General features: G+C 41.3%; 3 protein-coding genes across 3 annotated transcripts in view; all 3 read right to left on the bottom strand.

Annotated features, from left to right (window-relative positions):
• Window positions 1–3,313: 3,313 nt before the first annotated feature.
• LOC116419968 (polyserase-2-like) lies at window positions 3,314–5,405 on the bottom strand. The gene is made up of 6 exons (XM_031942798.1): window positions 5,205–5,405; window positions 4,924–4,992; window positions 4,551–4,666; window positions 4,218–4,459; window positions 3,938–4,059; window positions 3,314–3,761 (listed from the first exon to the last, which is right to left on the bottom strand). The coding sequence occupies exons 1-6, from the start codon at window positions 5,403–5,405 to the stop codon at window positions 3,609–3,611; spliced, it is 903 nt and encodes a 300-aa protein (XP_031798658.1). The 3' UTR covers window positions 3,314–3,608.
• A 14,478-nt stretch (window positions 5,406–19,883) lies between these two features.
• LOC116419452 (polyserase-2-like) lies at window positions 19,884–20,868 on the bottom strand. Its single transcript, XM_031939753.1, has 3 exons — window positions 20,789–20,868; window positions 20,508–20,629; window positions 19,884–20,331 (listed from the first exon to the last, which is right to left on the bottom strand). The coding sequence occupies exons 1-3, from the start codon at window positions 20,829–20,831 to the stop codon at window positions 20,179–20,181; spliced, it is 318 nt and encodes a 105-aa protein (XP_031795613.1). The 5' UTR covers window positions 20,832–20,868; the 3' UTR covers window positions 19,884–20,178.
• A 757-nt stretch (window positions 20,869–21,625) lies between these two features.
• Window positions 21,626–24,655, bottom strand: part of LOC116419945 (polyserase-2-like) — a 38,901-nt gene continuing 35,871 nt past the window's right edge. The window contains exons 6-7 of the mRNA XM_031942727.1: window positions 21,777–21,940; window positions 21,626–21,676 (exon numbers count right to left, since the gene is read on the bottom strand). Coding sequence (XP_031798587.1) covers window positions 21,626–21,676; window positions 21,777–21,940 — 215 coding nt within the window. The remainder of the gene's footprint in view (window positions 21,677–21,776; window positions 21,941–24,655) is intronic.

Below are 24,655 nucleotides of genomic sequence, written 5' to 3'. Positions count from 1 at the left end.
AGAAACACAAAAGGTTAGAAATAGGCACTGAGAGTTAATTAACTTTTATTGTATTAATGGATGAGGGAAATTTTTCTAAAATAAGAGAATGTTTTATTTTGTATATATGTTGTATTTGGGATATATTGTGAGGTTAATATGTATAGGGATAAGTGTTGAAAGGGGGAGGGGATGGAGGGAGGGAGGGGAAAAGTTAGAAATAGAAGTGAGGTAAGGGGATAATAGGTATGGGTTTCTGTTAATAAAAGTTATACTAGTAAAAATATAATGGATGACAAATTGGAGGGGTGAGAAGAAGTATTTTGTTGGATAGTTGAGTTTTTTAAGCATTAAATTTCTAAAGTTTTTGTGGGGCTAGGTAAAATTTCATGTTTAGGGGTTTGTTTCTTTTTCTTTTGCATTTTTTCATTTTCTTGTTCCAAGACAGGTTTACTTGGTAGGTATTTTACATTTTTATAAAGAAATAATACTATGTTCAAGTTGGATAATGGTGGTTTGGTCAGGGATTGTGTTTTATGTTGTAAAGATAGCATGTTTTTACACTGGGGTGTACTTCTCTAGTTGCTAAAGATTTTGGGGTTAGAAAGACTTTCATTGTAGTAAAAGCAGATAAGGGTATATATCAAATTTTCCATTCTTCTATTTTTGAATATTGCTGTTTCTGGTAAATTTATATACGATAGAGTTCATTTTGAGTGTGTGTTGGGCTTTTGTGCTTGTGACGGTGTAATGGAGTTCGTTGGGGAAAGAGTATTGGTAGTTGTGGTGGATGGGATGTGATGGATTTCTTTAGAAGGTCATAGGAGACTTTGAAGTGAAGAGAGTAATGTTTCTTGTGACTTTCTTCTGTATAGTTATGATGGGTGAAGATTTTGTTGGCTGTCATGATTACTGGGTATTAGGTTATAGAAAGTGAGTTGATGTATTGAAGCTTACTTTGGTACCTTCAAATTTATGTGTTTCTTGGAGAAGAGGGGTGGGGTAAGTGAAGGAGAGTTGGATGGAGAGTTCTTTCATTCTTTTCTACTTTGCTTTTGAATTTAGCAGTACTTTGTTCTTTTCTATTTTTCTAAAATTTCTTTGTTCTTGCACTTGTGTTTCTTGTGTTTTTTCTTGGGTTTTTTTGTTTAACTTTGGGAGTAGGGTAAAGCGTACCATTGTTTGGATATAAGAGAGAGTTACCGTATAATGGATGCATAGGTTATGTTGATTTGCTAAGGCATTGCTAGGGGAAGTTGGTGGCCGCTTTTATAATGTGCTTGAGGGGCTATACTACAGGAAATTTTGAAGAGGATAAAGTAGGGAGGGATTGTTAGGGATTGGTGTTCTTAAATTAGTGAATGGGTTTTTTCTTAAATTATTTAGCATTTTTAATTTTAATATTACTTTTTACTAATTTTTCCTTTCTAATTTCTGTATTTTTTTCTAATGTATTTATTTTCTTCTTTTTCATTTTTGATACTTTTCTTCTATTTTATATATTGTACTACCTTTTTCTTTTTCTGTGTTTCTTTTAATTTCCTTCTGTTTTCTTTCTCTCCACTTTCATTTCAAAGACTTTTCCCTTGGTTACTTTTTCTCCTCCTTCCCTATTTGCTCTACCTTTCCTCTTTTCTCAGGTTCTCACCTTCTTTCCCATCGGCCCCTGAAAGCAAAGAGAAAAGAAAATGAGCAGAGCGGGAAAGGGGGAGGTGGCCATAGTTGGGGTCTGGGATGTTGGGATGGGACGAAAAGTAGAAAATTTGGAAGATTTAAGATTTAAGGGAGTGGGAGAAGGGCTAGGTCAGCCGTGATTGGGAGGGGAGGTGACAAGAGTGGAGGAACAGTGAACTAGTAAACTACGGGGATGGGAAACGGGGGAAGGGGAAGACCGGCCACCTACAGTCGCGCTGATCTCCACCCGCTGCCTTCACTCACCCCTTCCAAGCAGTAGCAGATTCAACAAGCTTAACAGGGTCACCAACCCCAGGCCCATCCTGCAGCTCCTGGCCCTGGTCTGCGACGTGCCTGCCGTTCCCCAGGCCCAAAAGGTCTGTTCCACGGGGCAGGTTAGCTCTGTCTCGTAAGACGACCTCCACTTCATTACTGATCTAAAAGCAAGAGCCTGAGCTGCTGGGCAGGATCTCAGGGAGGGGTCTGGAATGGCTGAGCTGGTATCCTGTGTCACCTGTTCCCGCCCTGCCCGCCTCTACCTGCCACAGTACAACCTTTTCTAGGGCTTCCTCAGTGGCCAGCTTAGCCCAATGGGGACTTAGCTTCCCTGAGCAGTACCGCCCACCTCCACTGTGCTCCGCCTCCCTTCCCTTACCTGAAGGAAGTTTGGGACTGGGGTCTGCACTCATTATTAGCAGCCTGACCTTTACCACATGAGTCACCCTATCAGATCAGGAAAAAACTCTTGTTCTCTTAAAACTAGTGCCAAGGAAACTCCTCTGTAAGGTAGATCCACACTATTTAAACATCACTTTTCCTTCACTTGTATCCACTCTTGGGGAGGGGTAGGGTGGCGGGCGGGGGGAAGGGGATCTCTCAATTCGAGAATCCAGGAAAAGGTGGACAGAACTGCTGTTAGAAGAATTTAAGCCTCTACCCGCTGTGCTTAGTCAAAGCTTTGATTTTGGTTATGAGGGATAATATCGGAGGCCATCTACTTCCACTCCCAGGAGAACCAGTTAGAAACACCAAGCAAAACAATGGGCAAACTTAGTGTTTGCCAGGTAATTATAAAGTGGGATATCTCTTGCCTACCAAGATGGGATAGAGGTGCAATTTCCCCTCTTTGACAGATTTTAGAGTCATCAGAAGTAGCTAATTTTGTCCAAGGGTAGAGCTAGATCTACTCTGATCATTTGATGGCAAATCAACCTGGTTGAGACACATACTGAATGCTGCATATGACAAACACTCAGCTGACCTTGGGCACACCCTGCCCAATGAAGGCAGGAATGAATGGCAGTTGCCACGTTATCAGCTACAAATTTCTCTTCTAGCTCTGGTCTTTGACTCAAACTTGTGGCACTTGTAGTGTGTTGAGGGTGAGGGTTGAGCAGCTCTGTAGACAACACCCTCAGAATAAACTAGCTGGCTCCCCTCCACTGGACTGCACATCTAGGCTTTCGCCTTCAGTTTGTGATTGCTCCTTTAAGCTAGGACCGTGCTTTATGCAGAGTTTAAGCAAAACCTCTCATCTAAAACCAGTGGGTTGTTGGCCCCCGGGACTGCCTTTTTCTCTTCCCCTGAACCCAATTACTAATGTTCCTTTGATATTTCCCCAACTCCCCCCACAGGCATCAGGCATGAAGAAGCTCCTGGTAATGTTAGCACTGTGTTTATTGAACATATTCATTCCACCCCCAGGATTCTTTGGCTCAAATTATCACCACTTGGAATGCAAGTCCAATTAGACACCAGTTTGTCATCACCATTGTCACCCTTCTTGAAGCTTTCGAGGTTCCCAGCATGGAACTGGTTTGGGTGCATTCCATAGGCAGCCATTTGAGACTGATTTATAGAGAAAGAGGGACGTTTCAACCTCTCCCCCTGTGCAGTAGAAGAACAGTTCAGGCTCTGCTTCTGGATCTGTTCAAGGTCTGGAGTCACTGGCTGAATTACACAAAGGGTGCATCCCACACAGTCCGAGAGATCCAAGACTGTTGGGTCGCCACTGGGGCAAACAGTTTTTGGCTTCCCCTTATTGAAATGCCCATCAGGACCCAGGAGTCAGGTCCTCGTTTGCACATGAGAGATGAGCCCGGGTCAACCTGCATGAAAGAATAAGAAAAGCTTTAGCTTCCAGGACTTCTGGAGGTTGGATGAGGATAGGCAAATTGACAAGAGGGTTTACATCCCCAACCCCGTCCCCTGATGTCCCTTCATTACAGTTTCCCAATCCCAGATTCGCTTTCCCCATCACTTGACCATTCCAGACCATTCATACCTCATATCTTTGTATTCTTTTCCTGCCTTGTAGTGCACAGATGGTTCCCAGAGGTAGGGTGCGCTTGTTGAGGGCGGGGCACTTTTTTCGGGTCCAGATGAACACGGGTACTGCCTGGGGGACTTGGGAATAGAATGGAGACCCATCAGAAACAAGAACAATGTCTTGCGTGAAGGCATCAGTCCCCCAGCCCCATCCCTCCATTTCAATCTACTTGTTTAGAGGACCTAGACTTAAAAAAAAAATTCCTATTTTAGGACCCTAGGATCTCTTTGCTCACCTCGGTTTACAGTATCTTTCCAGCCTATCATCCAACAGTTCATATTTGTTGAAACTGGCCCAGAATTGAGACAGACTGGCAGAGCAGAAGCTGAAATTTCTACCCTAGTCTCTAGCTTCAGTAGGACTAGGGGTGATCCCTTGGTGTAATGAATGCTGCTGACCAGCCTTGACACCTGGCCCGGGGTACCGAAGCGTGTTCTACCCAGTTTAACCTGTAGACGGGACGCTATGGAGCCATGCCTGTTGAAGAGGACAGTTTTATTTGTTCAAATTATATAGAGAAATGGGCTAGTCTCTACTTCCCTCACCGCCACCCCCAAAAGAAACCTACCTGGGCACACAATGAGTGTCTGTTAGAATCACTGAGCTCACTAGAGGCCATGCAAACTTATGTCCCTGGCACCGTGCACCTCTGCCAACGCCATGGGTTACTGTCTTTGTATGGGACTGATCACCACAGGTTGAAAAGGAGAGTACAGGCAGGCATTAGTCACAGCTTGCTGACTCATGGCTATGTATTCCACAGTCACTTCCTTCCCAAGTGACAACCTGAACCTCAAGCACCACGAATATTTGAAATCCTACTCAAAATGCATCCCCAAATCAAACTCCTGTTGCCTCCTGCTCAAAGAGCTGGCCTTGAAAAATAAGATTCTCCTCACCTCCAAACTTGGTTTTGAGGGACAGAATGATAGAGTCCTCACAGCCAGAAAGTCCCACTTGAGCTGATCCTCCATATAGGAGATAAGGGGCTGCCTCTGCTCATCCAGAGGCTTGAAGTTGTAGAGGGAGAACACTGAGGCTGAAGACAATTTGCTGAGGCTTTTGAAAGACCTGCTAGAAACCAGGATCCTGATCTCTATAAGAGGCCCCAAAGCATTTCATCTGAGAAATGAGAAGTGTCTATTAGAAATATGGACAGGGCCCCAGATGCCCTAGTTAGGGCTCCTGCTGCCTCAAGCAGGTTATCAGAACCCTTCATTACCCAACAGCCATTTTTCTCCTCTTCATGGTATTCAGCACACAGGATGCTAGGATTCTCCAAGGGGTTGGGTACCCTGTCCACCTTCGAGCCATGGACGCAATAACACCACCAGTTAGATGCCATTTCAGCTTCCAACAGGGACGGGGAAGCCAGGGGTGGCTCTGGGGAGATAACAAAGTGGAAAGCTGCAGGACTTGCCATGCCTCCTAGCTTTTTCAGCTGGAGTGCAGAGGGGAATTGTAGACTCCACCCCCCCGGCCCCGCTTGATCAGACGGCACTGGCTACTGGGCAAAAGTAGGATGCAGATTAAACACACGGCCCTGTATCCTCAGTAAAAGACACTGGGACTGCTAGCTCCAAGAGGGCAAGGTCATACTCATAATCCCTTGTGAAGTTGACATTTAACAGTGCGCGGAGAATAGGTATCCTTTGTCCCTTGTGTGGAAGTATCACGTACCAACTACTGATGTCTTTTCGGCTGTAGGTTGGGGAGAAAGTTACTTAACCAGAGGAAATGTAAGAATCAACTATCCATTAAGTTATTCATGACCTGTAACCCCCTCCCCCCATTCTTCCTTCTGAAAGACAATTCCACAGCAACACATTTACTCCTGAAAGCAGCTATTGGTGCAAGAACCCATTTCTCTGCTACCAACACCCCATGCAGCAGGGTAGAGATGCTTGAATAATTATTACAGCTTTCCAGGGCCAGTCACCAGGTCTGGGAGCAGTCACATTCTAGTCAAGAAAGTTAACATTTAGACTGGCTGAATTCCCATTGTTTTAGTTCAGAATTGTCACTTCCAATCTCATTTACCTGGCAAGGCAATAGTACAATTAAGTCAGAGTCTTCAACTAAAGGTATTGGGATCGCCTGTTGCTTCAGGGAAAGCTGCGCATTTCTTCCACTCGTTCCCTGATCCAGTCTTCAAAGGCTACCACATTTACAAAGATTCCCTGGCCGGTCTTCCTGTACATCCATACAAATTGGTGATTCTAGCCAGGGAACCACTGGCCTTTTGTTCTCATAGGCAAGGGGCCTCAGAGTCTCTGTGAGTAGATAACGCCCAAGTGCTTCAGAACTATGCTGGAGGGAGGGAATATCCATAGTGGAAAAGCATATACAAAGCTCTTATGTGGTCAACACTCAAAATTCCACTAGGGAATTAGTAGAATGTGCTTAAATAATTTGGAGAGGCGCAGAGAGGGAAAGGATGGAAGAGGGAATATATTTTTTGCCAATTTGAAAATACTAAGTATGTCTGGTACTTGTAACTCCACCTTCTTATCAATCCTGACTTTCTATACCACCCTTTCCTGTTTCTGACCCAGGACAGCCATGTGATTGCATGCATAGGAGACATGACTTGGATAAATTCTTCTTGTGCAGCAAGACAGCTGTATAAATATGTATACATATATTGTATATGTATGTATATGTATATGTATTCAACATATACTTTAACATATTTTACATGACTACCTGCCATTTTGGGAGTGGGGCAAGGGAAGGAGGGGAAAAGTTGGAAGAAAAGTTTTTGCAAGGGTCAATGTTGAAAAATTATCTGTGCATATGTTTTGTCAATAAAAAGCTATAATAAAAACATAACATTAAGAGAAAAAAGAACATACGAAGCATATCTGGAAAATCAAATTGGGAAGCCACTACGAGACACAATAAATACAGTACCAGTTGGGGTAGGAGCAAAGGTTTTAGTAACTACTATTAACAGTATAATGGCAGCTGGATGAAGCAGAGCATAGGTCCCCATTTTACCTGGCAGGGACCTCTTTTCCCTTCCTTGTAGCCAGCACATAGCATAGTAGGTAATATTTTCCCAGTAAAATTATAGGGACCGTTGTAGTTATAGAGACACTGACATTCTTTGGGTCCAATGATCTTCAGTTCCAGTTGCTGGAGTATCAAGCCTGACCGGAGCGACTGTGGTACTGTGGGTAAGAGCAAAGTCATTATCCACTGTTGTTCCCTATAATCACTGCTTCAAATACCAGCAATTGACAGGAACTGGTTTATTTTAATGTATCCCAAATACAGAGTGCAGTTGGAATTTTTTAATATGGTAGAGCTGTGGAAAGGGAATCAGATTTATACAGTAAAAATCCGAGGACCAAAGTAATATTCAGATATTTTTCTAACCCCTTGGAGACTCACCTCTCTCTTGGACATGTCCCCAACCTGTGGCCCAGCAGGAAGCTCCATGAGGGAAACTGTGATTGGCTCGGTAAACAAATGGGCTGCACATACCTAGAAGGTGACAGGCTGAGCAAGACGCAGCAATGTCATTTCCATAAAACTCCGGAGTAATCCCTCATGAACTAGAATATCTGACACTTTCACTATCTACGCATGCCAAATATGAAGCATCATCAAGGTTTAGCGTTAAAGACAGTTGAGGCAGCACACCACAGCAACAGTAAATTGCTCCATGGGAAACGAGAAAATTGCTGGGAAAAGAATTAGAAAAGTCAAATGTGGTACATTGTAATAGAGAATTTATGGCACCATGCATGGGTAGGTAAAGTTGCAAATACATTTGTTAAGATTAACGTAAACAATTATGGAGAACAGCTTTTAAACTTTTGATAATTTAAATATGCAGAATTATAGGATTAAATGCTCAGCTGATTTAGGGAAGCTTAAATGTGATCAGCCTTTAACTCAAGACTTTATGGACCAAGATATGGATCCACTGGAGCATTTGAAGTTGCTATGCAAAATTTTGAGTGGTTCACTTCCAGGATTGTATACAACCTGGGAGGTAGAACAGAAATGTATAGATTTTTATACTTACTGTGGGAATATAAAACAATGAGCTGCAGAGACAACCTAGGACTTGAGATGAGGATGCTGCCACATATTTTCCCTCCCAAATCTGTGGGATACTACTACAGCCACTGCAAGAGTATCAGAGCCACCCACAGGTGGTCTCTGGAAGAGGTCGACCACATTCTGAAATGAGACCAGTCTGTGAGACTGAAATGAGAACTGGTTCCCATTTCACCCCCCACAACCAAATTTTCATACACATTCAGTTGCAAGACAAGCTAATGAATCCCTCAAACCAGATTTTGAGTTTGTCTCCTCTGCATCTTTTCACTCTATGTTCTTTTGATTTCATCTGAGAAGTGCAGAAGTGAAGCAGGGGGGAAAAATCACATTCCTATTGCCGTTTTCAAAATAGGATTTTGGCTCATGAAGGAGATTGTGCTCTGAATGCACTCCCTAATTTGAAACTGCATCTTCTTGAAAAGAAATCTATACCTGCATATTGTGTCTTTCCTGATAGAGTAGAAGGCCGTAAGACACAATCTAAGAAAACATGGTTAAATTTAATCTTCCCACTAAATTACCTGTTTTATGTTTTCTGATCCTCAAACTGAAGATCAAATACTTTTTCTAGAAGAGAGCAATAGGTGAGATTCGTAGCTGTTATGCATTTCTGCTTTTGCAGAAGCATTCTGAAGCTGAGCAGCCCATTTTCTTCCTAGTGCCCAAAAACCATTCTATGGGATCTGGGTCATTGCCAATGAAGACCATCTCTAATGGTAATAACTACTACACACTGCCCCCCAACTAAACCAAAGCCAGTACTTACCAAGTAGCAGAAAGAGCACAGCTGGATGCATAGTAAGCTGGTTGAGTATGGGGGACACCGTGAGCTGTGGAACATTGGTGAAGGACCTCTTAATGGTCTGAGCCATTGCCTGGAGCACTTCCACTACCTCTAGAACTGCCCCCACCTTCTAGGGCTTTAGCCCATCCCAGGGAATTAGAGGTGCAAATAAGGGAAGTTATGGGAGTTTGAATTCCCCACCAAGGCCGGACTCTCTCACAGAGAATGGGTGGAAGAACAACAATGTTTCCATCACCTGCTTTCTGTAGATGGGGAAGAGGGAAAGCTGGAATGAAGTCAGAAGGACAGATGAGAATAAGATCACCTAAAAATTTCCTACAAAGAGCAGAAAGTTCTCAAGCGTGGAAGTCTTGAATTGGGAGATGAAAATCCTAGATTGTTTTTTGTGAATCTGAAGGGGAAGATTACTCCCTGCTTTGCCTGGGGATTTGGGCAGAGGAGGAGGGAGCTGTTCACTGATGTGACTGCCACTGTGGTTGGGGTTTTTCCTCACACTGCTCTAGTTACCCATACTGCCCATCAGCCCCAGAAAGAAGAGCCTAGGGAATCTGATGTAGTCTGAACAATAGGATTACAGATTCCATGTCCCACAGCAGCCAGGCAGGATGCTTGTGTATGGAAAGGAGAAGGTCCCGCTTGAGTTCCAAGTTCTTTTTTCCACTAAACTACCAAATAACATGGACAGCCAGCTCTTCCATTCTCCCCTGTGCCTCATACCTCTGAGCTTATTTTCTTATCAATTACTGACCTAGAAATGTCAGAACCTAAAGGAACCTTGGAATTACCTAGTTTAACCTCTTTCATTTTGCCAAGAAGGAAATGAGTTCATAGAGGGCTTCCTATGACTTGAAGGCTAACCTCTCATTTTCAGCTGCACTAAGTACAGTCAGTTCCATGTTAGACTCTCCTAACAAAAACACACCAGTGAACTATGTGAAAAATCAGGGCAGGAGAGTTCCTAGAGATGGGTGGTGGTAGTCCGGAAATAGAAAATACAATGTGATATGGGAGTGGGGGCGGGGTTGCAAGGGATTACTTTTAGCAAAGCTGCTCCTGGGCAAGTCACTTAACCCCCAATTGCCTTGTAGCCAAAATTTATATTCACATCAAATGTGAATGTATATATTAACAGGAAATGCTTATATAATGTAAAAAATATAAATTAATTTATTTACACATAACATTTTTTCTGTACTCAAACATTTTATTTTTTATATCACCATTTTTCTAGAAAAATGCAAAACACCATTTATTTTCATTTAATCCTCATTATTAATATTTTCTCCATTGTTTTCTTAAGTCTATTCAATCAACAAAACAATAATTGAAGCTATGATTTGTAGTTTGCCAATTTATTTTTTTTTTTGGCCCCATGGACCTGAATTTCTTTTTTTAAAAAATTAATTATTTTATTTCTTCTGGTTTTCTGTTATTAACTTTTTTAGTACACATTACTTTATGAATCATGTTGGAAGAGAAAAATCAGAATGAAAGTGACAGTATGTTGATTTCACACTACACACACATATACATATAATCAAAATTCTTCAACGACTTTTATTTTTTTCTTTTGTCTTTCATCTCCCCAACTTAACATTCTTCCCAAACTTTTCCTCCAAGTTGAAACAAAATTTTTGTTTCAGATAGAAATTTTACGGTAAGTTGCATAATAAAGATGTAATTTTTGCCTATGTAGGTTAAAGAGTATTTTGTTACTAAGCCAGATATAGAAGTGTAGAGTTTTTGATTGTGTATTTAACAAGGGACTTAAAGTAATAAGATGTTGTGATATTAAAATTTTTATTTTTAATTTCTTGTGATTTAAATTGACAAATGTTCTTGGCTTTTTGCTTTTTATTAAGAATGCAATAAAGAGGTTTTGATATTGCTTTTTCAGATGTAAATAAGTTTAGTTGTAGAAAGAATTTTGCTTAAAGAAGTTGATAAAATTTGCAGAAGTTAAAATTAATGTTTTTTTTGGTTTTTTCTGCTTATGGACTTTTTTAAGTTAGTATATATTAAAAATAAAGTGTTGATAGGGAGATATTGTTTTAAATAGAAGTGGGTTACTCTTTCACTTATTAAGATGATAGAATATATTACTTGCATTTGGCTTTTGTTATTTCAATTTAATTTTATTCCTAATTTCCTATTTCTTAACCTTTCTGTGCCTTTTCAGTTCTTTCTTACTTGTAAGTGTTTTTATTACTAAATTTTTTAATTTAAAAATTATGTATTTAAATTTAATACACCAAAATATGAAGTTTTCTATATATACAGAAATACACTAAAAATTTCTTTGGTTTTCAAATTGAATTTGTTTTTATATTGGCTTTTTGTTTTAAAAATTTTTTAAATATTTAAAGAGATTGTTCAATTTATTTGCTTTTGTGAATTTCTTTGTTTTCTTGGTATTTAAAAAATATTTTGTGTAGTTGTTTTTCTGACATTACATGTTTTATACTTTTAATAGTATATAATATTATATTAATGTTGTACTAAGTAGTGTACTCCATTAATTTCTATGGTTATTGTGGTGTTTTTTTCCTTTATTCTTTTCAGGTTTCTGGATGTTTTTTTTTGCTTGTGATTATTTCTCTAATATTATTTCTTTTTATTTTCTATCTCTAGTTTATCTATATGTGCATTTGTTGTTTCTTTTTTTTTTATTAAAGTTTTTATTGAAAAATATCTGTGGTAATTTTTTCTTTTTTCTTTTTCTTTTTCTTTTTTTATTGATTTTTTTTGTTTTTTGTTGAGGGAAACTAATGCTAGGGTAATTTTTATAAATATTATCCTTCCATTGGTAATTTCAATGTTGTTCTGATTTTTCCACTCTCTGCAGCAGTCTCCTAGATGGCAAGTAGTCCTATATATGTTAAATATGTTACAGTATGTCTTAGATACAGAGTGAAATAATTCGCTGAAGAAAACAAAATGCAAACAGTTTATTCATTTCCCAGTGTTCTTTCTTTGGGTGTAGCTGCTTCTGTCCATTACTGATCAATTGAAACTGAGTTAGATCTTCTCTTTGTCAAAGAAATCAGCTTACATCAAAATACATCTTCATACAGTGTCGTTGTTGAAGTATATAATAATCTCCTGGTTCTGCTCATTCCACTTAACATCAATTCATGTAAGTCTCACCAAGCCTCTCTGTATTCATCCTGCTGGTCATTTCTTTCTTTTTTCTTTTTTTTCTTTTTCTTTTTTTATTTATTTAATAGCCTTTTATTTACAGGTTATATGCATGGGGTAACTTTACAGCTTTAACAATTACCAAACCTCTTGTTCGAATTTTTCACTTCTTACCCCCCATCCCCTACCCCAGATGGCAGGATGACCAGTAGATAAATATATTAAAATATAAATTAGATAATAATAACTATACATGACTAAATGTTATTTTTGCTGTACAAAAGAATCAGACTCTGAAATATGTACAATTAGCTTGTGAAGGAAATCAAATGTAGGTGGGCATAAATATAGGGATTGGGAATTAATGTAATGGTTTTAGTCATCACCTGAGTTCTTTTTCTTCATGTAGCTGGTCTAATTCATTACTGCTGCATTGAAATGATTTGGTTGATTCTTGTTGAGGATGGCCAAGTCCACTGTGAAGTGGTCACCATATAGTATTGTTGTTGAAGTATATAATGATCTCCTGGTCCTGCTCATTTCACTCAGCACCAGTTCGTGTAAATCTCTCCAGGCCTTTCTTAAATCATCCTGTTGGTCATTTCTTACAGAACAATAATATTCCATAACATTTATATACCATAATTTATTTAAACATTCTCTAATTGATGGGCATCCATTCAGTTCCAGTTTCCTACCACTACAGAAAGGGCTGCCACAAACATTCGTGCACATACAGGTCCCTTTCCATCCTTTTTTTTTTTAAAATTTAATAGCCTTTTATTTACAGGTCATATGTATGGTTAACTTTACAGCATTAACAATTGCCAAATTTCTGTTCCACTTTTCCCTCTACCCTACCCTCCCCAGATGGCAGGATGACCAGTAGATGTTAATACATTAAAATATAAATTAGATACAATAGGTATACATGACTAAAATGTTATTTTACTGTACAAAAGAATCAGACTTGAAATATTGTACAATTAGCTTGTGAAGGAAATAAAATGCATGTGTTCAAATATAGGGATTGGGAATTCAATGTATGGTTTTTTAGTCATCTCCCAGGAGTTCTTTTTCTGGGTATATAGCTGGTTCAGTTCATTACTGCCCACTGGAAATGATTTGGTTGGATTCCTGTTGCTGAGGATGGCCTTGGCATCAGAACTGGTCATCATATAGTATTGTTGTTGAAGCATATAATGATCTCCTGGTCCTGCCTATTTCTACTCAGCATCAGTTCGTGTAAGTCTCTCCAGGCCTTTCTGAAATCATCCTGTTGGTCATTGCCTTCTCAGAACAGTAATATTCCATAATATTCATATACCACAATTTATTCAGCCTCTTCCAACTGATGGGCATCCCTCAGTTTCCAGTTTTCTAGCTACTGTGTGGGCTGCTAAATATTCGTGCACATACAGGTCCTTTCCCTTTCTTTATAATCTCTTTTGGGATATAAGCCAGTAGTATACTGGATCAAAGGGGTATGTACAGTTTGATAACTTTTGAGCATAGTTCCAAACTACTTCAGAATGCTGATTCTGTTCACAACTCCACCAACAATGCATCAATGTCCCAGTTTTCCTGCATCCCTCCAACAATCATTATTATTTTTTCCCTGTCATCTTATTAATCTGATAGGTGTGTAGTGGCATCTTAGAGTTGTCTTAATTTGTATTTCTCTGATTAATAATGACTTTGGAGCATCTTTTCATATGACTAGAAATAGTTTCAATTTCTTTCTATCTGAGAATTGTCTGTTCATATCCTTTGACCATTTTCAATTGAGAATGGCTTGATTTTTAAATTAGAGTCACTTCTATATATTTTGGAAATGAGTCCTTTATCAGAATCTTTGACTGTAAAAATGTTTTCCCAGTTTATTGTTTCCCTTCTAATCTTGCCCTGCTCGTCATTTCTTACAGAACAATAATATTCCATAACATTTACATACCATAATTTATTTAAACATTCTCTAATTGATGGGCATCCATTCAGTTTCCAGTTTCCTACCAGTACAGAAAGGGCTGCCACAAAAATTTTTGCACATGTAGGTCCCTTCCCATCCTTTTAAAATCTCTTTGGGATATAAGCCCAGTAGCAATACTGTTGCGATAAAGAGTAATGTGTAAAGTATTTCTACAAAAAATTTGTTTGCATGTGGAGTGGTGGTGGGTTACAGCTCAGTATTTTACATAAAAAGCAAAAGCTACTTCAGAACTTGGAGAAGAGATTCTGGGTATTTGAGAGACTAGAGCAAGCATGGTAGAAAGGGTCCTCTCTGAAATCTGGTAGAGAAGGGAAATATGGAGAATCCGTGGGTCTCTGGACATGTAGGATGAGGGATGTCCCCCCCAAAAGTTAACTCTTTCCCAATCCTACTATTTAATTATCCACTGAACATATAATTCCCCTTATGTTACCCAAATGTTTCCAGTAAAATGAGTTTGAACTACCAAGTCCAATGTTTAACAAGAGATATAAATGTAAAGTTCGACAAAGAGCTCAATTTTTGTGTAGATATGGCATTAAGAATTTTCATAATTATTAGAAAATATGATTGAACTGAGACTTGTTCATCTAAAAATAAACTGCAGGCTCCCCTCAATCAGTATGCCCTTTGTTCTCACTCAGCTCACTGAAACTTCAAGCCACGGCCTAGTGCAAACGTGGGATCCCTCCTCGTGTGTAAATCCTAAGTGTTAGAAATGGCAGGCATCTCAGTCTAGAACGCTAGACTCTTTGACATTTTCTGTTCTTTCTACCCTCTAAGTCATTGAGGAAAAAGTTCTTTGTGACAGATACATAAACTCCTATTGGCCATGTTAAAATACATGCACACACATCTCATTCTGTACCCTCTACATCTGTCACTTCTTGAGGAAGAGGGATATCATTGTTTTTGCTTTCTCCAGCTCCAGGGTCTCTGCCATCCATCAGGCAGAGGCAGCCCCTCACCCCATGTTCCAGCCAACCCATCTTTTTGACTTTTTTCTTCTTTTTTCCTTACAGTGGACTCAGTTTGTCTCAAGTGGGCACCACCCAAGCATAAGCAAGTAAAGTTGTCTAAGAAGTGAGTGGTACTGAAACCAATTCCCCTGCACCTCCCTGCATCTCTTCCCACTGGCAGTCTATAGACCTGTGAGAGGTGCCTCTTTTCCCTGTCTGTAAATATGTATAGACTTGTATGCCCACCTTCAAGCCCTAAAATATTTTTTTAATAAAGAGACTTTAGCTCATCACTGTACAATTGAAAAATTGGCCGTTTGGGAAGGGAAAAATGGGGAAGAACAATAATTGGGGCTATGGGATCAACAGCTTGATGAGACTTCACAGGCCACTTGTTGCTTATACAAATGGTTTGACAGAATTATGCTGCCTTCCTGCATGCACCCACAAACACACACAGACACACCTCACCCCTCAGTCCTTTCCCAGGGGTGGCTCAGTCCTCCAGGGTGCAGTAGAGGAGGAGGGAGGGAGTCCAATAATAGGTGGCTACAGGGTAGGGTCCTGTGTAGGGAAGGGCCAGTAGTTAACTACCTTTGGGATTTGGGGGGATGGTCAGCCAGTACAGGAGGTTAATCCTTCATGAAGAGAGCAAGGAAAAAGACGGCACATGCAGCTGCTCTCTGCTCAAGGGGGTTATTTGTAGAACACAAGAACCAGTACTGAGGTTGGCTTTTGTGGTGGCCAGTCTCCACCAAATCTCTGAGCTGACATGGATTTGGGGTGAAGGGGCAAGTACTCCAGAAGAGCAGCAGAATTCTCCAATGGTAGTCAGAGAAGTACCTGTCCCCGACAAGAAGTCTCAGGTTATCCACCAAAGTCTGTACTGGGAGACCTCTGACAACAGCCACAAATCTTGAGAATGAAGACAGGCTCAGGCCACAAACCACACACCAAGAACCATTGCTATTGTGGTGTGGAAGAAGCTGGCTCAAAGGTCAGGATGTCCCCTTAGTCCCTCCTCAGTGCTTGAAGGATAATATCTCCAGATCTGGAAAGGATTTCGGAGGCTGTCTAATTCAGTCCTCTCATTTTACAGATGAGGAACCTGAGTCTGAGGTTATTGAGAGTTGATTTTGAAGGTGGACCACAATTCCACAATCTGAAGTTTCAAGTCCCAGTGAGAAGAGAGTGTTTGTGCTTAGGGTTGGAGGGAGATTGTGTGTTAGTTGTCTAGGAGGTAGTGAGGGTGGTGATTGGAGTTTTACGAAATTAGGTAAAGTTTGTAGAAATTTTTGCTTTGTTTTAGCAAGAGGTGATGAAGATTGACATAAGGAAATAGAAGTAGTAAGTTTGGGGTTAAGGGTTGAGGTTGAATTGAGTTTAAGTAGTTTTGCATAGGTTTATATTCAAAGGGGACTTTTGCCATGTGGGGTACGTAGGGTGAGATTGGATTTTTGGAGATTTTATGGTGTATTCTATGAAGTAGAAAGTTGTGGGGAGTATAAAATTTGTGTGTTGGGAGCTCATGTTATCTTCTCAACTTACAATACTGTGCCAGAAATTAGAAGTGGTTTCTACAGGGACAAGAGAGTGGTTTTCAGAATTCTCTTGAAAAGAGAAACCACAAAAGGTTAGAAATAGGCACTGAGAGTTAATTAACTTTTATTGTATTAATGGATGAGGGAAATTTTTCTAAAATAAGAGAATGTTTTATTTTGTATATATGTTGTATTTGGGATATATTGTGAGGTTAATATGTATAGGGATAAGTGTTGAAAGGGGGAGGGGATGGAGGGAGGGAGGGGAAAAGTTAGAAATAGAAGTGAGGTAAGGGGATAATAGGTATGGGTTTCTGTTAATAAAAGTTATACTAGTAAAAATATAATGGATGACAAATTGGAGGGGTGAGAAGAAGTATTTTGTTGGATAGTTGAGTTTTTTAAGCATTAAATTTCTAAAGTTTTTGTGGGGCTAGGTAAAATTTCATGTTTAGGGGTTTGTTTCTTTTTCTTTTGCATTTTTTCATTTTCTTGTTCCAAGACAGGTTTACTTGGTAGGTATTTTACATTTTTATAAAGAAATAATACTATGTTCAAGTTGGATAATGGTGGTTTGGTCAGGGATTGTGTTTTATGTTGTAAAGATAGCATGTTTTTACACTGGGGTGTACTTCTCTAGTTGCTAAAGATTTTGGGGTTAGAAAGACTTTCATTGTAGTAAAAGCAGATAAGGGTATATATCAAATTTTCCATTCTTCTATTTTTGAATATTGCTGTTTCTGGTAAATTTATATACGATAGAGTTCATTTTGAGTGTGTGTTGGGCTTTTGTGCTTGTGACGGTGTAATGGAGTTCGTTGGGGAAAGAGTATTGGTAGTTGTGGTGGATGGGATGTGATGGATTTCTTTAGAAGGTCATAGGAGACTTTGAAGTGAAGAGAGTAATGTTTCTTGTGACTTTCTTCTGTATAGTTATGATGGGTGAAGATTTTGTTGGCTGTCATGATTACTGGGTATTAGGTTATAGAAAGTGAGTTGATGTATTGAAGCTTACTTTGGTACCTTCAAATTTATGTGTTTCTTGGAGAAGAGGGGTGGGGTAAGTGAAGGAGAGTTGGATGGAGAGTTCTTTCATTCTTTTCTACTTTGCTTTTGAATTTAGCAGTACTTTGTTCTTTTCTATTTTTCTAAAATTTCTTTGTTCTTGCACTTGTGTTTCTTGTGTTTTTTCTTGGGTTTTTTTGTTTAACTTTGGGAGTAGGGTAAAGCGTACCATTGTTTGGATATAAGAGAGAGTTACCGTATAATGGATGCATAGGTTATGTTGATTTGCTAAGGCATTGCTAGGGGAAGTTGGTGGCCGCTTTTATAATGTGCTTGAGGGGCTATACTACAGGAAATTTTGAAGAGGATAAAGTAGGGAGGGATTGTTAGGGATTGGTGTTCTTAAATTAGTGAATGGGTTTTTTCTTAAATTATTTAGCATTTTTAATTTTAATATTACTTTTTACTAATTTTTCCTTTCTAATTTCTGTATTTTTTTCTAATGTATTTATTTTCTTCTTTTTCATTTTTGATACTTTTCTTCTATTTTATATATTGTACTACCTTTTTCTTTTTCTGTGTTTCTTTTAATTTCCTTCTGTTTTCTTTCTCTCCACTTTCATTTCAAAGACTTTTCCCTTGGTTACTTTTTCTCCTCCTTCCCTATTTGCCCCACCTTTCCTCTTTTCCCAGGTTCTCACCTTCTTTCCCATCGGCCCCTGAAAGCAAAGAGAAAAGAAAATGAGCAGAGCGGGAAAGGGGGAGGTGGCCATAGTTGGGGTCTGGGATGTTGGGATGGGACGAAAAGTAGAAAATTTGGAAGATTTAAGATTTAAGGGAGTGGGAGAAGGGCTAGGTCAGCCGTGATTGGGAGGGGAGGTGACAAGAGTGGAGGAACAGTGAACTAGTAAACTACGGGGATGGGAAACGGGGGAAGGGGAAGACCGGCCACCTACAGTCGCGCTGATCTCCACCCGCTGCCTTCACTCACCCCTTCCAAGCAGTAGCAGATTCAACAAGCTTGGCAGGGTCACCAACCCCAGGCCCATCCTGCAGCTCCTGGCCCTGGTCTGCGACGTGCCTGCCGTTCCCCAGGCCCAAAAGGTCTGTTCCACGGGGCAGGTTAGCCTGTCCTTTGTAAGACGACCTCCACTTGGCTACCGGATCTAAAAGCAAGAGCCTGAGCTGCTGGGCAGGATCTCAGGGAGGGGTCTGGAATGGCTGAGCTGGTATCCTGTGTCACCTGTTCCCGCCCTGCCCGCCTCTACCTGCCACAGTACAACCTTTTCTAGGGCTTCCTCAGTGGCCAGCTTAGCCCAATGGGGACTTAGCTTCCCTGAGCAGTACCGCCCACCTCCACTGTGCTCCGCCTCCCTTCCCTTACCTGAAGGAAGTTTGGGACTGGGGTCTGCACTCATTATTAGCAGCCTGACCTTTACCACATGAGTCACCCTATCAGATCAGGAAAAAACTCTTGTTCTCTTAAAACTAGTGCCAAGGAAACTCCTCTGTAAGGTAGATCCACACTATTTAAACATCACTTTTCCTTCACTTGTATCCACTCTTGGGGAGGGGTAGGGTGGCGGGCGGGGGGAAGGGGATCTCTCAATTCGAGAATCCAGGAAAAGGTGGACAGAACTGCTGTTAGAAGAATTTAAGCCTCTACCCGCTGTGCTTAGTCAAAGCTTTGATTTTGGTTATGAGGGATAATATCGGAGGCCATCTACTTCCACTCCCAGGAGAACCAGTTAGAAACACCAAGCAAAACAATGGGCAAACTTAGTGTTTGCCAGGTAATTATAAAGTGGGATATCTCTTGCCTACCAAGATGGGATAGAGGTGCAATTTCCCCTCTTTGACAGATTTTAGAGTCGTCAGAAGTAGCTAATTTTGTCCAAGGGTAGAGCTAGACCTACTCTGATCATTTGATGGCAAATCAACGTGCTTGAGACACATACTGAATGCTGCATATGACAAACACTCAGCTGACCTTGGGCACACCCTGCCCAATGAAGGCAGGAATGAATGGCAGTTGCCACGTTATCAGCTACAAATTTCTCTTCTAGCTCTGGTCTTTGACTCAAACTTGTGGCACTTGTAGTGTGTTGAGGGTGAGGGTTGAGCAGCTCTGTAGACAACACCCTCAGAATAAACTAGCTGGCTCCCCTCCACTGGACTGCACATCTAGGCTTTCGCCTTCAGTTTGTGATTGCTCCTTTAAGCTAGGACCGTGCTTTATGCAGAGTTTAAGCAAAACCTCTCATCTAAAACCAGTGGGTTGTTGGCCCCCGGGACTGCCTTTTTCTCTTCCCCTGAACCCAATTCCTAATGTTCCTTTGATATTTCCCCAACTCCCCCCACAGGCATCAGGCATGAAGAAGCTCCTGGTAATGTTAGCACTGTGTTTATTGAACATATTCATTCCACCCCCAGGATTCTTTGGCTCAAATTATCACCACTTGGAATGCAAGTCCAATTAGACACCAGTTTGTCATCACCATTGTCACCCTTCTTGAAGCTTTCGAGGTTCCCAGCATGGAACTGGTTTGGGTGCATTCCATAGGCAGCCATTTGAGACTGATTTATAGAGAAAGAGGGACGTTTCAACCTCTCCCCCTGTGCAGTAGAAGAACAGTTCAGGCTCTGCTTCTGGATCTGTTCAAGGTCTGGAGTCACTGGCTGAATTACACAAAGGGTGCATCCCACACAGTCCGAGAGATCCAAGACTGTTGGGTCGCCACTGGGGCAAACAGTTTTTGGCTTCCCCTTATTGAAATGCCCATCAGGACCCAGGAGTCAGGTCCTTGTTTGCACATGAGAGATGAGCCCGGGCCAACCTGCATGAAAGAATAAGAAAAGCTTTAGCTTCCAGGACTTCTGGAGGTTGGATGAGGATAGGCAAATTGACAAGAGGGTTTACATCCCCACCCCTGTCCCCTGATGTCCCTTCATTACAGTTTCCCAATCCCAGATTCGCTTTCCCCATCACTTGACCATTCCAGACCATTCATACCGCATATCTTTGTATTCTTTTGCTGCCATCTAGTGCACAGATGGTTCCCAGAGGTAGGGTGTGCTTGTTGAGGGCGGGGCACTTTTTTCGGGTCCAGATGAACACGGGTACTGCCTGGGGGACTTGGGAATAGAATGGAGACCTATCAGAAACAAGAACAATGTCTTGCGTGAAGGCATCAGTCCCCCAGCCCCATCCCTCCATTTCAATCTACTCGTTTAGAGGACCTAGACTTAAAAAAAAAAATTCCTATTTTAGGACCCTAGGATCTCTTTGCTCACCTCGGTTTACAGTATCTTTCCAGCCTATCATCCAACAGTTCATATTTGTTGAAACTGGCCCAGAATTGAGACAGACTGGCAGAGCATAGCTGAATTTCACCTGCCCTAGCTTCAGTAGGACTAGGGTGGATCCTCTTGCACGGAATGCTGCTGACCAGCCTTGACACCTGGCCTGGGTACCAAGCCGCACTTCTACCCAGTTTAACCTGTAGACGGACGCTATGGAGCCATGCCTGTTGAAGAGGATGTTTTATTTGTTCAAATTAGAGCAGAGAAATGGGCTAGTCTCTCACTTCCCCACCGCCCACCCCAAAAGAAACCTACCTGGGCACACAATGAGTGTCTGTTAGAACCACTGAGCTCACTAGAGTGGCCATGCAAACTTATGTCCCTGGCACCGTGCACCTCTGCCACCCAGGGCCATGGGTTACTGTCTTTGTATGACTGAATACCACAAGCTTGAAAAGGAGATGCACAGGCAGGCATTAGTCACAGTTTAAGGACTCATGGCTATGGCCCCACAGTCACTTCCTTCCCAGTGACAACCTGAACCTCAAGCACCACGAATATTTGAAATCCTACTCAAATGCATCCCTCAACCCAAACCTCCCTGTTGCCTCCCTGCCCAAAGAGCTGGCCTTGAAAACAAGATTCTCCTCACCTCCAAACTTGGTTTTGGAGGGACAGAATGATAGAGTCCTCACAGCTGAAAGTCCCAGTTGGAGCTGATCCTCCATGTAGGAGGTAAGGGGCTGCCTCTGCTCATCCAGAGGCTTGAAGTTGTAGAGGGAGAACACTGAGGCTGAAGACAATTTGCTGAGGCTTTTGAAAGACCTGCTAGAAACCAGGATCCTGATCTCTATAAGAGGCCCCAAAGCGACTTCCCATCTGAGAAATGAGAAGGTTTATTAGAAATATGGACAGGGCCCCAGATGCCCCAGTTAGGGCTCCTGCTGCCTCAAGCAGGTTATCAGAACCCCTTCATTACCCAACAGCCATTTTTTCTCCTCTCTTCATGGTATTCAGCACACAGGATGCTAGGATTCTCCAAGGGGTTGGGTACCCTGTCCACCTTCGAGCCATGGACGCAATAACACCACCAGTTAGATGCCATTTCAGCTTCCAACAGGGACGGGGAAGCCAGGGGTGGCTCTGGGGAGACAACAAAGTGGAAAGCCGCAGGACTTGCCGTGCCTCCTAGCTTTTTCAGCTGGATGTGCAGAGGGGAATTGTAGACTCACCCCCCCGGCCCTGCTTGATCAGACGGCACTGGCTACTGGGCAAAAGTAGGATGCAGATTAAACACACGGCCCTTGTATCCTCAGTAAAAGACACTGGGACTGCTAGCTCCAAGAGGGCAAGGTCATACTCATAATCCCTTGTGAAGTTGACATTTAACAGTGCGCGGAGAATAGGTATCCTTTGTCCCTTGTGTGGAAGTATCACGTACCAACTACTGATGTCTTTTCGGCTGTAGGTTGGGGAGAAAGTTACTTAACCAGAGGAAATGTAAGAATCAACTATCCATTAAGTTATTCATGACCTGTAACCCCCTCCCCCCATTCTTCCTTCTGAAAGACAATTCCACAGCAAATATTACTTACTCCTGAAAGCAGCTGGCTGGTGCAAGAACCCATTTCTCTGCTACCAACACCCCATGGCAGGGTAGAGATGCTGGAATAATTATTACAGCTTTCCAGGGCCAGTCACCAGGTCTGGGAGCAGTCACATTCTAGTCAAGAAAGTTAACATTTAGACTGGCTGAATTCCCATTGTTTTAGTTCAGAATTGTCACTTCCAATCTCATTTACCTGGCAAGGCAATAGTACAATTGTCAGAGTCTTCAACCAAAGGCATTGGGATCGGCTCGGGTTGCTCAGGGAAAGCTGCGCCTTCCACTCGTTCCCTGATCCAGTCTTCAAAGGCCACCACATTTACAAAGATTCCCTGGCCGGTCTTCCTGTACATCCATACAAATTGGTGATTCTAGCCAGGGAACCACTGGCCTTTTGTTCTCATAGGCAAGGGGCCTCAGAGTCTCTGTGAGTAGATAACGCCCAAGTGCTTCAGAACTATGCTGGAGGGAGGGAATATCCATAGTGGAAAAGCATATACAAAGCTCTTATGTGGTCAACACTCGAAATTCCACTAGGGAAGTAGCAGAATGTGCTTAAATAATTTGGAGAGGCGCAGAGAGGGAAAGGATGCAAGAGGGAATATATTTTATGCCAATTTGAAAATACTAAGTATGTCTGGTACTTGTAACTCCACCTTCTTATCAATCCTGACTTTCTATACCACCCTTTCCTGTTTCTGACCCAGGACAGCCATGTGATTGCATGCATAGGAGACATGACTTGGATAAATTCTTCTTGTGCAGCAAGACAGCTGTATAAATATGTATACATATATTGTATATGTATGTATATGTATATGTATTCAACATATACTTTAACATATTTTACATGACTACCTGCCATTTTGGGAGTGGGGAAAGGAAAGGAGGGGAAAAGTTGGAAGAAAAGTTTTTGCAAGGGTCAGTGTTGAAAAATTATCTTTGCATGTGTTTTGTCAATAAAAAGCTATAATAAAATATAAGATTAAGAGAAAAAAGAAGAACATACTAAGCATATCTGGAAAATCAAACTGGGAAGCCACTAGGAGACACAATAGATACAGTACCAGTTGGGGTAGGAGCAAAGGTTTTAGTAACTACTATTAACAGTATAATGGCAGCTGGATGAAGCAGAGCATAGGTCCCCATTTTACCTGGCAGGGACCTCTTTTCCCTTCCTTGTAGCCAGCACATAGCATAGTAGGTAATATTTTCCCAGTAAAATTATAGGGACCGTTGTAGTTATAGAGACACTGACATTCTTTGGGTCCAATGATCTTCAGTTCCAGTTGCTGGAGTATCAAGCCTGACCGGAGCGGTTGCCGTACTGTGGGTAAGAACAAAGTCATTATCCACTGTTCTTCCCTATAATCACTGCTTCAAATACCAGTAATTGACAGGAACTGGTTTATTTCAATGTATCCCAAATACAGATTGCAGTTGGAATTTTTTAATATGGTAGAGCTGTGGAAAGGGAATCACATTTATACAGTAAAAATCCGAGGACCAAAGTAATATTCAGATATTTTTCTAACCCCTTGGAGACTCACCTCTCTCTTGGACATGTCCCCAACCTGTGGCCCAGCAGGAAGCTCCATGAGGGAAACTGTGATCGGCTCAGTAAACAAATGGGCTGCACATACCTAGAAGGTGACAGGCTGAGCAAGACGCAGCAATGTCATTTCCATAAAACTCCGGAGTAATCCCTCATGAACTAGAATATCTGACACTTTCACTATCTACGCATGCCAAATATGAAGCATCATCAAGGTTTAGCGTTAAAGACAGTTGAGGCAGCACACCACAGCAACAGTAAATTGCTCCATGGGAAACGAGAAAATTGCTGGGAAAAGAATTAGAAAAGTCAAATGTGGTACATTGTAATAGAGAATTTATGGCACCATGCATGGGTAGGTAAAGTTGCAAATACATTTGTTAAGATTAACGTAAACAATTATGGAGAACAGCTTTTAAACTTTTGATAATTTAAATATGCAGAATTATAGGATTAAATGCTCAGCTGATTTAGGGAAGCTTAAATGTGATCAGCCTTTAACTCAAGACTTTATGGACCAAGATATGGATCCACTGGAGCATTTGAAGTTGCTATGCAAAATTTTGAGTGGTTCACTTCCAGGATTGTATACAACCTGGGAGGTAGAACAGAAATGTATAGATTTTATACTTACTCTGGGGATATGAAACAATGAGCTGCAGAGACAACCTAGGACTTGAGATGAGGATGCTGCCAC

This window comes from Sarcophilus harrisii, chromosome 1 (assembly GCF_902635505.1).
Source record: "Sarcophilus harrisii chromosome 1, mSarHar1.11, whole genome shotgun sequence".
Classification (NCBI taxonomy): domain Eukaryota; kingdom Metazoa; phylum Chordata; class Mammalia; order Dasyuromorphia; family Dasyuridae; genus Sarcophilus; species Sarcophilus harrisii.
Note: the sequence above shows the minus strand (reverse complement) of the source record. Positions and strands in the feature narration are given on the sequence as shown.

What these genes read in the sequence shown, in the direction of transcription:
- LOC116419968 (XM_031942798.1), bottom strand. Translation starts at nt 5,405, where the DNA reads ATGGCAAGTCCTGCAGCTTTCCACTTTGTTATCTCCCCAGAGCCACCC. An exon ending in GACACTCATTGTGTGCCCAG is followed by an intron (nt 4,460 to 4,550) that starts GTAGGTTTCTTT and finishes CCTCTTCAACAG; the next exon opens with GCATGGCTCCATAGCGTCCC. An exon ending in GAAAGATACTGTAAACCGAG is followed by an intron (nt 4,060 to 4,217) that starts GTGAGCAAAGAG and finishes TCTATTCCCAAG; the next exon opens with TCCCCCAGGCAGTACCCGTG.
- LOC116419452 (XM_031939753.1), bottom strand. Translation starts at nt 20,831, where the DNA reads ATGAACTGTTGGATGATAGGCTGGAAAGATACTGTAAACCGAG. An exon ending in GAAAGATACTGTAAACCGAG is followed by an intron (nt 20,630 to 20,788) that starts GTGAGCAAAGAG and finishes TCTATTCCCAAG; the next exon opens with TCCCCCAGGCAGTACCCGTG. An exon ending in AAAGAATACAAAGATATGCG is followed by an intron (nt 20,332 to 20,507) that starts GTATGAATGGTC and finishes TCTTTCATGCAG; the next exon opens with GTTGGCCCGGGCTCATCTCT.